The sequence below is a fragment of the Notolepis coatsorum genome (genome assembly GCF_963971535.1).
Source record: "Notolepis coatsorum genome assembly, chromosome: 9".
NCBI lineage: Eukaryota > Metazoa > Chordata > Actinopteri > Aulopiformes > Paralepididae > Notolepis > Notolepis coatsorum.
Window position 1 is genome coordinate 24,064,865 of NC_140173.1, and position 12,443 is coordinate 24,077,307.

Sequence of the window (12,443 nt, forward strand, 5' to 3'; positions counted from 1 at the left end):
TGCTCTCTGGCTCTAGCTGCTCTCTGGCTCTAGCTGCTCTCTGGGCTCTAGCTGCTCGCTGGCTCTAGCTGCTCTCTGGGCTCTAGCTGCTCTCTGGGCTCTAGCTGCTCTCTGGCTCTAGCTGCTCTCTGGCTCTAGCTGCTCTCTGGCTCTAGCTGCTCTCTGGGCTCTAGCTGCTCTCTGGCTCTAGCTGCTCTCTGGCTCTAGCTGCTCTCTGGCTCTAGCTGCTCTCTGGCTCTAGCTGCTCTCTGGGCCTCTAGCTGCTCTCTGGCTCTAGCTGCTCTCTGGGCTCTAGCTGCTCTCTGGGCCTCTAGCTGCTCTCTGGCTCTAGCTGCTCTCTGGCTCTAGCTGCTCTCTGGCTCTAGCTGCTCTCTGGGCTCTAGCTGCTCTCTGGGCTCTAGCTGCTCTCTGGGCTCTAGCTGCTCTCTGGGCTCTAGCTGCTCTCTGGCTCTAGCTGCTCTCTGGCTCTAGCTGCTCTCCGGCTCTAGCTGCTCTCTGGCTCTAGCTGCTCTCTGGGCTCTAGCTGCTCTCTGGCTCTAGCTGCTCTCTGGGCTCTAGCTGCTCTCTGGGCTCTAGCTGCTCTCTGGCTCTAGCTGCTCTCTGGGCTCTAGCTGCTCTCTGGCTCTAGCTGCTCTCTGGCTCTAGCTGCTCTCTGGCTCTAGCTGCTCTCTGGCTCTAGCTGCTCTCTGGGCTCTAGCTGCTCTCTGGGCTCTAGCTGCTCTCTGGCTCTAGCTGCTCTCTGGGCTCTAGCTGCTCTCTGGCTCTAGCTGCTCTCTGGCTCTAGCTGCTCTCTGGCTCTAGCTGCTCTCTGGCTCTAGCTTCTCTCTGGGCTCTAGCTGCTCTCTGGCTCTAGCTGCTCTCTGGGCTCTAGCTGCTCTCTGGGCTCTAGCTGCTCTCTGGCTCTAGCTGCTCTCTGGCTCTAGCTGCTCTCTGGGCTCTAGCTGCTCTCTGGCTCTAGCTGCTCTCTGGCTCTAGCTGCTCTCTGGGCTCTAGCTGCTCTCTGGCTCTAGCTGCTCTCTGGCTCTAGCTGCTCTCTGGGCTCTAGCTGCTCTCTGGGCTCTAGCTGCTCTCTGGCTCTAGCTGCTCTCTGGCTCTAGCTGCTCTCTGGCTCTAGCTGCTCTCTGGCTCTAGCTGCTCTCTGGGCTCTAGCTGCTCTCTGGCTCTAGCTGCTCTCTGGCTCTAGCTGCTCTCTGGCTCTAGCTGCTCTCTGGCTCTAGCTGCTCTCTGTCTCTAGCTGCTCTCTGGCTCTAGCTGCTCTCTGGCTCTAGCTGCTCTCTGTCTCTAGCTGCTCTCTGGCTCTAGCTGCTCTCTGGCTCTAGCTGCTCTCTGCTCTCTGGCTCTAGCTGCTCTCTGGCTCTAGCTGCTCTCTGGCTCTAGCTGCTCTCTGGCTCTAGCTGCTCTCTGGCTCTAGCTGCTCTCTGGGCTCTAGCTGCTCTCTGGCTCTAGCTGCTCTCTGGCTCTAGCTGCTCTCTGGGCTCTAGCTGCTCTCTGGGCTCTAGCTGCTCTCTGGCTCTAGCTGCTCTCTGGGCTCTAGCTGCTCTCTGGCTCTAGCTGCTCTCTGGCTCTAGCTGCTCTCTGGCTCTAGCTGCTCTCTGGGCTCTAGCTGCTCTCTGGCTCTAGCTGCTCTCTGGGCCTCTAGCTGCTCTCTGGGCTCTAGCTGCTCTCTGGCTCTAGCTGCTCTCTGACTCTAGCTGCTCTCTGGGCTCTAGCTGCTCTCTGGCTCTAGCTGCTCTCTGGGCTCTAGCTGCTCTCTGGCTCTAGCTGCTCTCTGGGCTCTAGCTGCTCTCTGGCTCTAGCTGCTCTCTGGGCTCTAGCTGCTCTCTGGCTCTAGCTGCTCTCTGGGCTCTAGCTGCTCTCTGGGCTCTAGCTGCTCTCTGGCTCTAGCTGCTCTCTGGGCTCTAGCTGCTCTCTGGCTCTAGCTGCTCTCTGGGCTCTAGCTGCTCTCTGGGCTCTAGCTGCTCTCTGGCTCTAGCTGCTCTCTGGGCTCTAGCTGCTCTCTGGCTCTAGCTGCTCTCTGGCTCTAGCTGCTCTCTGACTCTAGCTGCTCTCTGGCTCTAGCTGCTCTCTGGCTCTAGCTGCTCTCTGGCTCTAGCTGCTCTCTGGGCTCTAGCTGCTCTCTGGCTCTAGCTGCTCTCTGGGCTCTAGCTGCTCTCTGGCTCTAGCTGCTCTCTGGGCTCTAGCTGCTCTCTGGCTCTAGCTGCTCTCTGGGCTCTAGCTGCTCTCTGGGCTCTAGCTGCTCTCTGGCTCTAGCTGCTCTCTGGCTCTAGCTGCTCTCTGGCTCTAGCTGCTCTCTGGGCTCTAGCTGCTCTCTGGGCTCTAGCTGCTCTCTGGCTCTAGCTGCTCTCTGGCTCTAGCTGCTCTCTGGGCTCTAGCTGCTCTCTGGGCCTCTAGCTGCTCTCTGGGCTCTAGCTACTCTCTGGGCTCTAGCTGCTCTCTGGGCTCTAGCTGCTCTCTGGCTCTAGCTGCTCTCTGGCTCTAGCTGCTCTCTGGCTCTAGCTGCTCTCTGGCTCTAGCTGCTATCTGGGCTCTAGCTGCTCTCTGGGCTCTAGCTGCTCTCTGGCTCTAGCTGCTCTCTGGCTCTAGCTGCTCTCTGGCTCTAGCTGCTCTCTGCCTCTAGCTGCTCTCTGGCTCTAGCTGCTCTCTGGGCTCTATAGCTGCTCTCTGGGCTCTAGCTGCTCTCTGGCTCTAGCTGCTCTCTGGCTCTAGCTGCTCTCTGGCTCTAGCTGCTCTCTGGCTCTAGCTGCTCTCTGACTCTAGCTGCTCTCTGGTTCTAGCTGCTCTCTGGCTCTAGCTGCTCTCTGGGCTCTAGCTGCTCTCTGGCTCTAGCTGCTCTCTGGCTCTAGCTGCTCTCTGGCTCTAGCTGCTCTCTGGCTCTAGCTGCTCTCTGGCTCTAGCTGCTCTCTGGGCTCTAGCTGCTCTGGCTCTAGCTGCTCTCTGGGCTCTAGCTGCTCTCTGGGCTCTAGCTGCTCTCTGGGCTCTAGCTGCTCTCTGGCTCTAGCTGCTCTCTGGCTCTAGCTGCTCTCTGGCTCTAGCTGCTCTCTGGCTCTAGCTGCTCTCTGGCTCTAGCTGCTCTCTGGCTCTAGCTGCTCTCTGGCTCTAGCTGCTCTCTGGCTCTAGCTGCTCTCTGGGCTCTAGCTACTCTCTGGCTCTAGCTGCTCTCTGGCTCTAGCTGCTCTCTGGCTCTAGCTGCTCTCTGGCTCTAGCTGCTCTCTGGCTCTAGCTGCTCTCTGGCTCTAGCTGCTCTCTGGCTCTAGCTGCTCTCTGGCTCTAGCTGCTCTCTGGCTCTAGCTGCTCTCTGACTCTAGCTGCTCTCTGGGCTCTAGCTGCTCTCTGCCTCTAGCTGCTCTCTGGCTCTAGCTGCTCTCTGACTCTAGCTGCTCTCTGGGCTCTAGCTGCTCTCTGGGCTCTAGCTGCTCTCTAGCTGCTCTCTGCTCTCTGGCTCTAGCTGCTCTCTGGCTCTAGCTGCTCTCTGGCTCTAGCTGCTCTCTGGCTCTAGCTGCTCTCTGGGCTCTAGCTGCTCTCTGGGCTCTAGCTGCTCTCTGGGCTCTAGCTGCTCTCTGGCTCTAGCTGCTCTCTGGCTCTAGCTGCTCTCTGGCTCTAGCTGCTCTCTGGCTCTAGCTGCTCTCTGGGCTCTAGCTGCTCTCTGGGCTCTAGCTGCTCTCTGGCTCTAGCTGCTCTCTGGCTCTAGCTGCTCTCTGGCTCTAGCTGCTCTCTGGGCTCTAGCTGCTCTCTGGCTCTAGCTGCTCTCTGGCTCTAGCTGCTCTCTGGCTCTAGCTGCTCTCTGGGCTCTAGCTGCTCTCTGCCTCTAGCTGCTCTCTGGGCTCTAGCTGCTCTCTGGCTCTAGCTGCTCTCTGGCTCTAGCTGCTCTCTGGCTCTAGCTGCTCTCTGGCTCTAGCTGCTCTCTGGCTCTAGCTGCTCTCTGGCTCTAGCTGCTCTCTGGCTCTAGCTGCTCTCTGGGCTCTAGCTGCTCTCTGGCTCTATAGCTGCTCTCTGGGCTCTAGCTGCTCTCTGGCTCTAGCTGCTCTCTGGCTCTAGCTGCTCTCTGGCTCTAGCTGCTCTCTGACTCTAGCTGCTCTCTGGGCTCTAGCTGCTCTCTGGGCTCTAGCTGCTCTCTGGCCTCTAGCTGCTCTCTGGCTCTAGCTGCTCTCTGGCTCTAGCTGCTCTCTGACTCTAGCTGCTCTCTGGGCTCTAGCTGCTCTCTGGCTCTAGCTGCTCTCTGGCTCTAGCTGCTCTCTGGGCTCTAGCTGCTCTCTGGCTCTAGCTGCTCTCTGGGCTCTAGCTGCTCTCTGGGCTCTAGCTGCTCTCTGGGCTCTAGCTGCTCTCTGGCCTCTAGCTGCTCTCTGGCTCTAGCTGCTCTCTGGCTCTAGCTGCTCTCTGGCTCTAGCTGCTCTCTGGCTCTAGCTGCTCTCTGGCTCTAGCTGCTCTCTGGCTCTAGCTGCTCTCTGGGCTCTAGCTGCTCTCTGGCTCTAGCTGCTCTCTGGCTCTAGCTGCTCTCTGGCTCTAGCTGCTCTCTGGGCTCTAGCTGCTCTCTGGGCTCTATAGCTGATCTCTGGCTCTAGCTGATCTCTGGCTCTAGCTGCTCTCTGGGCTCTAGCTGCTCTCTGGGTTCTAGCTGCTCTCTGGGCTCTAGCTGCTCTCTGGCTCTAGCTGCTCTCTGGCTCTAGCTGCTCTCTGGGCTCTAGCTGCTCTCTGGCTCTAGCTGCTCTCTGGCTCTAGCTGCTCTCTGCCTCTAGCTGCTCTCTGGCTCTAGCTGCTCTCTGGCTCTAGCTGCTCTCTGGCTCTAGCTGCTCTCTGCATCTAGCTGCTCTCTGCCTCTAGCTGCTCTCTGGCTCTAGCTGCTCTCTGGGCTCTAGCTGCTCTCTGGGCTCTAGCTGCTCTCTGGCTATAGCTGCTCTCTGGCTCTAGCTGCTCTCTGGGCTCTAGCTGCTCTCTGGGCTCTAGCTGCTCTCTGGCTCTAGCTGCTCTCTGGGCTCTAGCTGCTCTCTGGGCTCTAGCTGCTCTCTGGCTATAGCTGCTCTCTGGCTCTAGCTGCTCTCTGGGCTCTAGCTGCTCTCTGGCTCTAGCTGCTCTCTGGGCTCTAGCTGCTCTCTGGCTCTAGCTGCTCTCTGGCTCTAGCTGCTCTCTGGGCTCTAGCTGCTCTCTGGGCTCTAGCTGCTCTCTGGGCTCTAGCTGCTCTCTGGCTCTAGCTGCTCTCTGGCTCTAGCTGCTCTCTGGGCTCTAGCTGCTCTCTGACTCTAGCTGCTCTCTGGCTCTAGCTGCTCTCTGGCTCTAGCTGCTCTCTGGCTCTAGCTGCTCTCTGGGCTCTATAGCTGCTCTCTGGCTCTAGCTGCTCTCTGGCTCTAGCTGCTCTCTGGCTCTAGCTGCTCTCTGGCTCTAGCTGCTCTCTGGCTCTAGCTGCTCTCTGGCTCTAGCTGCTCTCTGGCTCTAGCTGCTCTCTGGCTCTAGCTGCTCTCTGGCTCTAGCTGCTCTCTGGCTCTAGCTGCTCTCTGGCTCTAGCTGCTCTCTGGCTCTAGCTGCTCTCTGGGCTCTAGCTGCTCTCTGGCTCTAGCTGCTCTCTGGCTCTAGCTGCTCTCTGGCTCTAGCTGCTCTCTGGCTCTAGCTGCTCTCTGGCTCTAGCTGCTCTCTGGGCTCTAGCTGCTCTCTGGCTCTAGCTGCTCTCTGGCTCTAGCTGCTCTCTGGCTCTAGCTGCTCTCTGGCTCTAGCTGCTCTCTGGCTCTAGCTGCTCTCTGGCTCTAGCTGCTCTCTGGCTCTAGCTGCTCTCTGGCTCTAGCTTCTCTCTGGCTCTAGCTGCTCTCTGGGCTCTAGCTGCTCTCTGGCTCTAGCTGCTCTCTGGCTCTAGCTGCTCTCTGGGCTCTAGCTGCTCTCTGGCTCTAGCTGCTCTCTGGCTCTAGCTGCTCTCTGGCTCTAGCTGCTCTCTGGGCTCTAGCTGCTCTCTGAGCCTCTAGCTGCTCTCTGGCTATAGCTGCTCTCTGGCTCTAGCTGCTCTCTGGGCTCTAGCTGCTCTCTGGGCCTCTAGCTGCTCTCTGGCTCTAGCTGCTCTCTGGGCTCTAGCTGCTCTCTGGCTCTAGCTGCTCTCTGGGCTCTAGCTGCTCTCTGGGCCTCTAGCTGCTCTCTGGCTCTAGCTGCTCTCTGGGCTCTAGCTGCTCTCTGGCTCTAGCTGCTCTCTGGGCCTCTAGCTGCTCTCTGGCTCTAGCTGCTCTCTGGGCCTGGCTCTATAGCTGCTCTCTCAGGGCCTGGCTCTAGCTGCTCTCTGGGCCTGGCTCTAGCTGCTCTCTCAGAGCTATAGTGTGGATCTCATAATCATTCAATTATTAAGACGAAGAATCATCCAACCATTAATTATTTTATTGATTTATTTGATTAATTGTAAATTAATTCAAAACCACTCGGAGGGCGTGACCCTGTGCGTAATCACCTGGAAGTACTCAGCCGTTGCTGTCTTTACATTTGAATGTACACAACACGCCGAATTAGCTCATCTTCTAATAGGTTTGAAAAAAATTATTTCACCTGAAAACTCCTGAAAAACAAACAACCTACATGGTTTCTTCGTCTGAAGAATTAGATTGTCAGTGTGTGCTTTTATTTTATTTTTATACTTCATTCCATTTGTGAGGTTTGCTTTCTTCAGTTCAATATCACATCTATACTGCATTTCGCTGTAGAGATCTATGTTGTGTCATTCAGATAATTCAATGAATTGTCCTTCGCCGAGTAAAGTAAACCGAATAACACTTTTCATTTTCTCTCTGCGGCACACATCGCTGCACACCGTTTATTCATCTGGGGGCGTTTGGCAGTTTGAGAGCACAGACACTCTCACAGACACTCTCACAGACACACAGCACAGACACACAGCACAGATACTCTCACAGAGCAGTTGCACATAATCCCCTCCCACGGACCTGCACAACACAGAGCAGCTACACTTGAACGGTTTGATTTAACCACCACCTGCACAATACTATCACTAAACAGCTACACTGGATCAGTTTGATTTAACCACCACCTGCACAATACTATCACTAAACAGCTACACTGGATCAGTTTGATTTAACCACCACCTGCACAATACTATCACTAAACAACTACACTGGAACAGTTTGATTTAACCACCACCTGCACAATACTATCACTAAACAACTACACTGGATCAGTTTGATTTAACCACCACCTGCACAATACTATCACTAAACAACTACACTGGAACAGTTTGATTTAACCACCACCTGCACAATACTATCACTAAACAACTACACTGGAACAGTTTGATTTAACCACCACCTGCACAATACTATCACTAAACAACTACACTGGAACAGTTTGATTTAACCACCACCTGCACAATACTATCACTGAACAACTACACTGGAACAGTTTGACTTAACCACCACCTCCACAATACTATCACTGAACAACTACACTGGAACAGTTTGATTTAACCACCACCTGCACAATACTATCACTAAACAACTACACTGGAACAGTTTGATTTAACCACCACCTGCACAATACTATCACTGAACAACTACACTGGAACGGTTTGACTTAACCACCACCTGCACAATACTATCACTGAACAACTACACTGGAACAGTTTGATTTAACCACCACCTGCACAATACTATCACCAAACAACTACACTGGAACAGTTTGACTTAACCACCACCTGCACAATACTATCACTGAACAACTACACTGGAACAGTTTGATTTAACCACCACCTGCACAATACTATCACTGAACAACTACACTGGAACAGTTTGATTTAACCACCACCTGCACAATACTATCACTGAACAACTACACTGGAACAGTTTGATTTAACCACCACCTGCACAATACTATCACTGAACAACTACACTGGAACAGTTTGATTTAACCACCACCTGCACAATACTATCACTAAACAACTACACTGGAACAGTTTGATTTAACCACCACCTGCACAATACTATCACTGAACAACTACACTGGAACAGTTTGATTTAACCACCACCTGCACAATACTATCACTGAACAACTACACTGGAACAGTTTGACTTAAATACCTTGCTCAAGGGCACCTCAACTGTAGTTGTTGGGAGGGGGGTTCTCAGGAGCAGTTAGGGGGTTAAGCGTCTTGCTCAAGGACACTTTGCCGGGAGAAGCCGGAATCGAACCGGGAACCTTCAGATTACCAGGTGAGCGCTCTACCTCCTGAGCCACTGGATTACAGATTGATTAAACACAGCACAGATGTCTAGGTTACCTGCGATAGTGCTGGTCTCCACATTGATCCGAAATTCTTATTCTCCATCTCTCCATCTCTCCACCTCTCCCACTATCCATCACCCCTTCACTGAACATATGCTATTTTCCAAACCCTTAACCTATTAGGTTGTACCATCAGAAACCTTGCCTGTCTGCTTTCGCTCCTCATCTCTCACTTCTATCCTTCCCCTCCCACTCTCTCTCCCTCTCTTCTATCCATCACTCCGCCCTCTGTGGTACGACAGTCGTCTTGAAATATCTCCGCTAAAAGTCGACTTCAATTTAACGCCTCGTGTGATCGGAGTGTGAATATTTGGCGTGTTTCCCCCGCCGTCTGCACATTTAATGCCGCGCTGCATAATTGATGGGAGAGACACTGGCAAACTCACAGATCATTAAACGTGATGGGGGGATTTACCAAAACACTTTTTTCATAATGGTTTATTATCTGTGTCTGTCAGGCAGGTTCTGCGTCTGAGGGGGGAACCGCGTGGCACAAACATCCTCCTGGTGTTTACAATGCTTTGTTCAACTGTTTATCCTGGTTTTTACAATGCTTTGTTCAACTGTTTATCCTGGTTTTTACAATGCTTTGTTCAACTGTTTCTCCTGGTGTTTACAATGCTTTGTTCAACTGTTTCTCCTGGTGTTTACAATGCTTTGTTCAACTGTTTATCCTGGTTTTTACAATGCTTTGTTCAACTGTTTATCCTGGTGTTTACAATTCAACCATTTCTCCACACAGGCTATCTCTTCATCCTTTAAACAGCACAGAGCAGTCGTTTAGAGAGACTTCAACGTGTATCTCCTGTCTCGCCAAAGGTCTCGTGGACACAGTAGTCTCCGGATTGAAAAGCACACCTCGATGTCAGCGCATCAGAGCACCTACTGCAGTGACTTTTCAATTGCAAATGCTACAAGGACAGAACTCGCCCCCAGTCCTAAACCAGCTGTTTCAAATCGCTGGCCAGGTGAACCTCTAGCCTACAGCATCTTCATACCTGGATCTTGATGGGCCAGGTGAAGTTGGAGACATAGACGTAGAAGGTGATGTTGTGGTGCAGCCTGAAGTTGAACTTCTCGCAGGAGAAACTGTCACGGTGCTCCTTGATGTGGCTCCTCGCCACGATGGCCAGCTCCTCACCTGAGATAGTCCCAGCTGGACAGGACAGACAGAGACACACAGAGGCCGTTAGGAGACAATACAATACACACAGAGGTTGTTAGGAGACCGTAGCAGACTACAGAGAGTGGCCCGTTCAGCCGAACGCACAATTGGAGGGGGGCTTCCCACTCTCCAAGACATTTACAACAAGCGGTGCATGGGTAAGGCTAAGAGAATAATCAAAGACTCTAGGCACCCAAACAACTGCCTCTTTGAACTGCTGCGGTCAGGCAAGCGATACCGGAGTCTCATGGCAAGCACAGAGAGACTCAAAAGGAGCTTCTATCCTCAGGCCATCAGAATGCTAAATGACAATAACACTATGTAACAACCATCAAATCACTCACAGCACACACATCCACATGCACACACTCACTTTAAACAAACAACTCACTCCAGCACCCACTTTAACCACTTTAGAACACCTAAACACACTTTATATTTATTGGTAAAGAATTTGCACTACAACCCATACCTCATTACACCTTACTGTAAATTGTACCTAAATTGTACCTCATCCCATTTCTGCATTGTACTGTATAGTATATTGTATTGTAACTCAGTTACTTTTCTACTATGCATTGTACATTGTATATATGTATATATTGAACTTGTGTATACATACTTGACTTCTATTTTATACTTACTATACTTATTTTATACTTATCTATTTTTATCTAGCACAATATCTGGAGCAAAACAGAAAGAAGCATTTTATATAAAAGTATTCTCTACTTCTGTATGACAACTAATAAAGAAACTTGAACTTGAGACAACACAATAGACACACAGAGGCAGAGCTTAGAATACAATAGAAACACAGAGGCAGAGATTAGAATATAATAGACTGTCACGATCCTAGCCCCGGTCCTGGCTGGACTGGGCATGATGGTAACATTGGGCAGTGCCCTCCACCTAACATTGGGCAATGCCCTCCACCCAACATTGGCTCTCTGCCTAACATTGGCTCTCTGCCTCCTAGGGACCTAAGCCCTATGGTACGGGCTGCTATCACAGTTTGGTTGCACATTGTAGGTTTTGATTTGTAATGTTCCGTTGTCCTGGGCCACTCCTATGTGTGATGTCACCCCCCTGTTGTGTTGTTGTGTGTCATTGCTGTGGTGTCTAGTTGTGTTTAGTTTGTCATTGCTTTATTGTCTGGGTTGTGTTGTGATTCTGTGTTGGCCAGGTGTTCTTGATTGTTAATTGGTTTGGGTATTTAGGTTCCGTCTGTCCTCACTTCCTTGTGGCTTCATTGTCTCATGTTCCTTCAAGTCCTCTGTGTTACCCTTCTCGTCGTTCTCCTGTGTGCCCCCGTGCCTTGCTGTTTGTAGATGCGCTTGTGAGTAGATTCGTCTTTTGTTTTGTTATTGTTTATTTTCTGTGTTTTTGTCGTGTTCAGTAAAGTCTGTTTACACGTATCCTGCCGTCTCTGCCTCCTCCATTCCGTTCCATTGCTGCAAACTGTGTTCAACCTACCCCCTCGTAACAGAATGAAGCCACCAGTAACGAATGCAGCAGTAAGGGCAAGCGGTACCATTTGGGTCATCCAGAGCCTGATTGCCGGTGACATGCAGCATTACTCACCGGCCAAGTGGGTGTTCCTGCTCCGGAAGATCGACCAGGTCGCCATGGAGAATCCGACACTTGAGCCAGCGATGTGGGAGATGGCTGAACATGTTGCTGCCCTCATGGAGAAGTATAAGCCGGAGGCTAGGGTAGCTAGCCTGCCGACTATTCTTAGACTCACGGCCAGCCTAGAGCCCCCCACAGCCGTTGAGACTGTTCAGATGTCCATCGCTGATCAGACGTCCACAGCTAACACAGACCCGCCCGTTAGCTCCGTGCCTATAGCTAACCGGCCGTCCCCAGTTAGCACAGCTCCACCTGTTAGCTCCGCTCATATAGCTAACCAGACGTCCACAGCTAACACAGCTCCGCCCGTTAGCTCCGTCCCTATAGCTAACCGGCCGTCCTCAGTTAGCACAGCTCCGCCTGTTAGCTCCGCCACTATAGATGGCCAGACGTCTCCAGTTGGCACAGCTCCGCCCGTTAGCTCCGCTCATACAGCTAACCAGACGTCCACAGCTAACACAGCTCCGCCCGTTAGCTCCGTTCCTATAGCTAACCGGCCATCCCCAGTTAGCACAGCTCTGCCTGTTAGCCCCGCTACTATAGCTAACCAGACGCCCACTGCTAAACTAGGCTCCAGGTTCACGGTGAGTCTGGTACCTGAGACGGACCAGATGTCCCAAGCTAGTATTGTCCCTGCAGCTAGTCAGGTCTCTTCAGCTAGCTGGCCTAGGAGGCCTATCAGGACAGGAGCTGCTAGGCTCTCTCCGACTGTTAGCTTAGCCTCGGCAGCTAGCCAGGCCTCCCCAGCTAGCACAGTTCCCACAGTGAGTCCAGGGCCCACAGTTAGCCTAGCCCCTGAGGCTAGTATGGCTAACAAGGCCTCCACAGCTGGTCCAGCTTCCACGCCCAGTCCAGCCTCTCCTCTGGGTCCTGACTCCTCATCCCCGGATCCTACACCACGCCTCGCCGCCGAGATCCTGGCTCCCCGTCTGGTCCAGCTCTGCGCCGTGATCGGTGTCCTGGTCCTCGCCATGGTCTTCGCCGTGGATGCGGGGGATCCTGCTCCGGGGGTCGTCGCCGCTGCACCTCCGTTCCGGCTCTCCCAAACCGGTTCCTAGTCCGGTGGCTGGAGGGCCTCTCGTCCGGGATCCGGCTCCGGGGTCCAGCTCCCCTTCCCGGGCTTCTACACCAGTTCCCACCCCCCTTCGTCGGGCCTCTGTTCCCAGGTCCAGTCCCCCTCCCCAGGTCTCCTTGCCCATCCCCACCCCCCCTTGTCGGACCTCTGTTCTCAGGTTCTGCCCCCCTCCCCGGGTCTCGGCGCCCGTCCCCACCCCCCCTCGCCGGGTCTCTGTTCCCTTCCCCGCTCCTCCTCTCCGGGCCTCTGTTCCCGTCCTCACCCCCCCTCTCCGGGCATCTGCGCCCATTTTCAGCCCCCCTGGCTGCTATGCCC

General features: G+C 53.5%; 1 protein-coding gene across 1 annotated transcript in view; it reads right to left on the reverse strand.

Annotated features, from left to right (window-relative positions):
* LOC311234561 (attractin-like protein 1) overlaps window positions 1-12,443 on the reverse strand; it is a gene marked incomplete at both ends in the record, with an annotated part of 812,919 nt that overhangs the window by 199,340 nt on the left and 601,136 nt on the right. Inside the window, 1 exon segment of the mRNA XM_084321810.1 lies at window positions 9,255-9,412. Coding sequence (XP_084177936.1) covers window positions 9,255-9,412 — 158 coding nt within the window.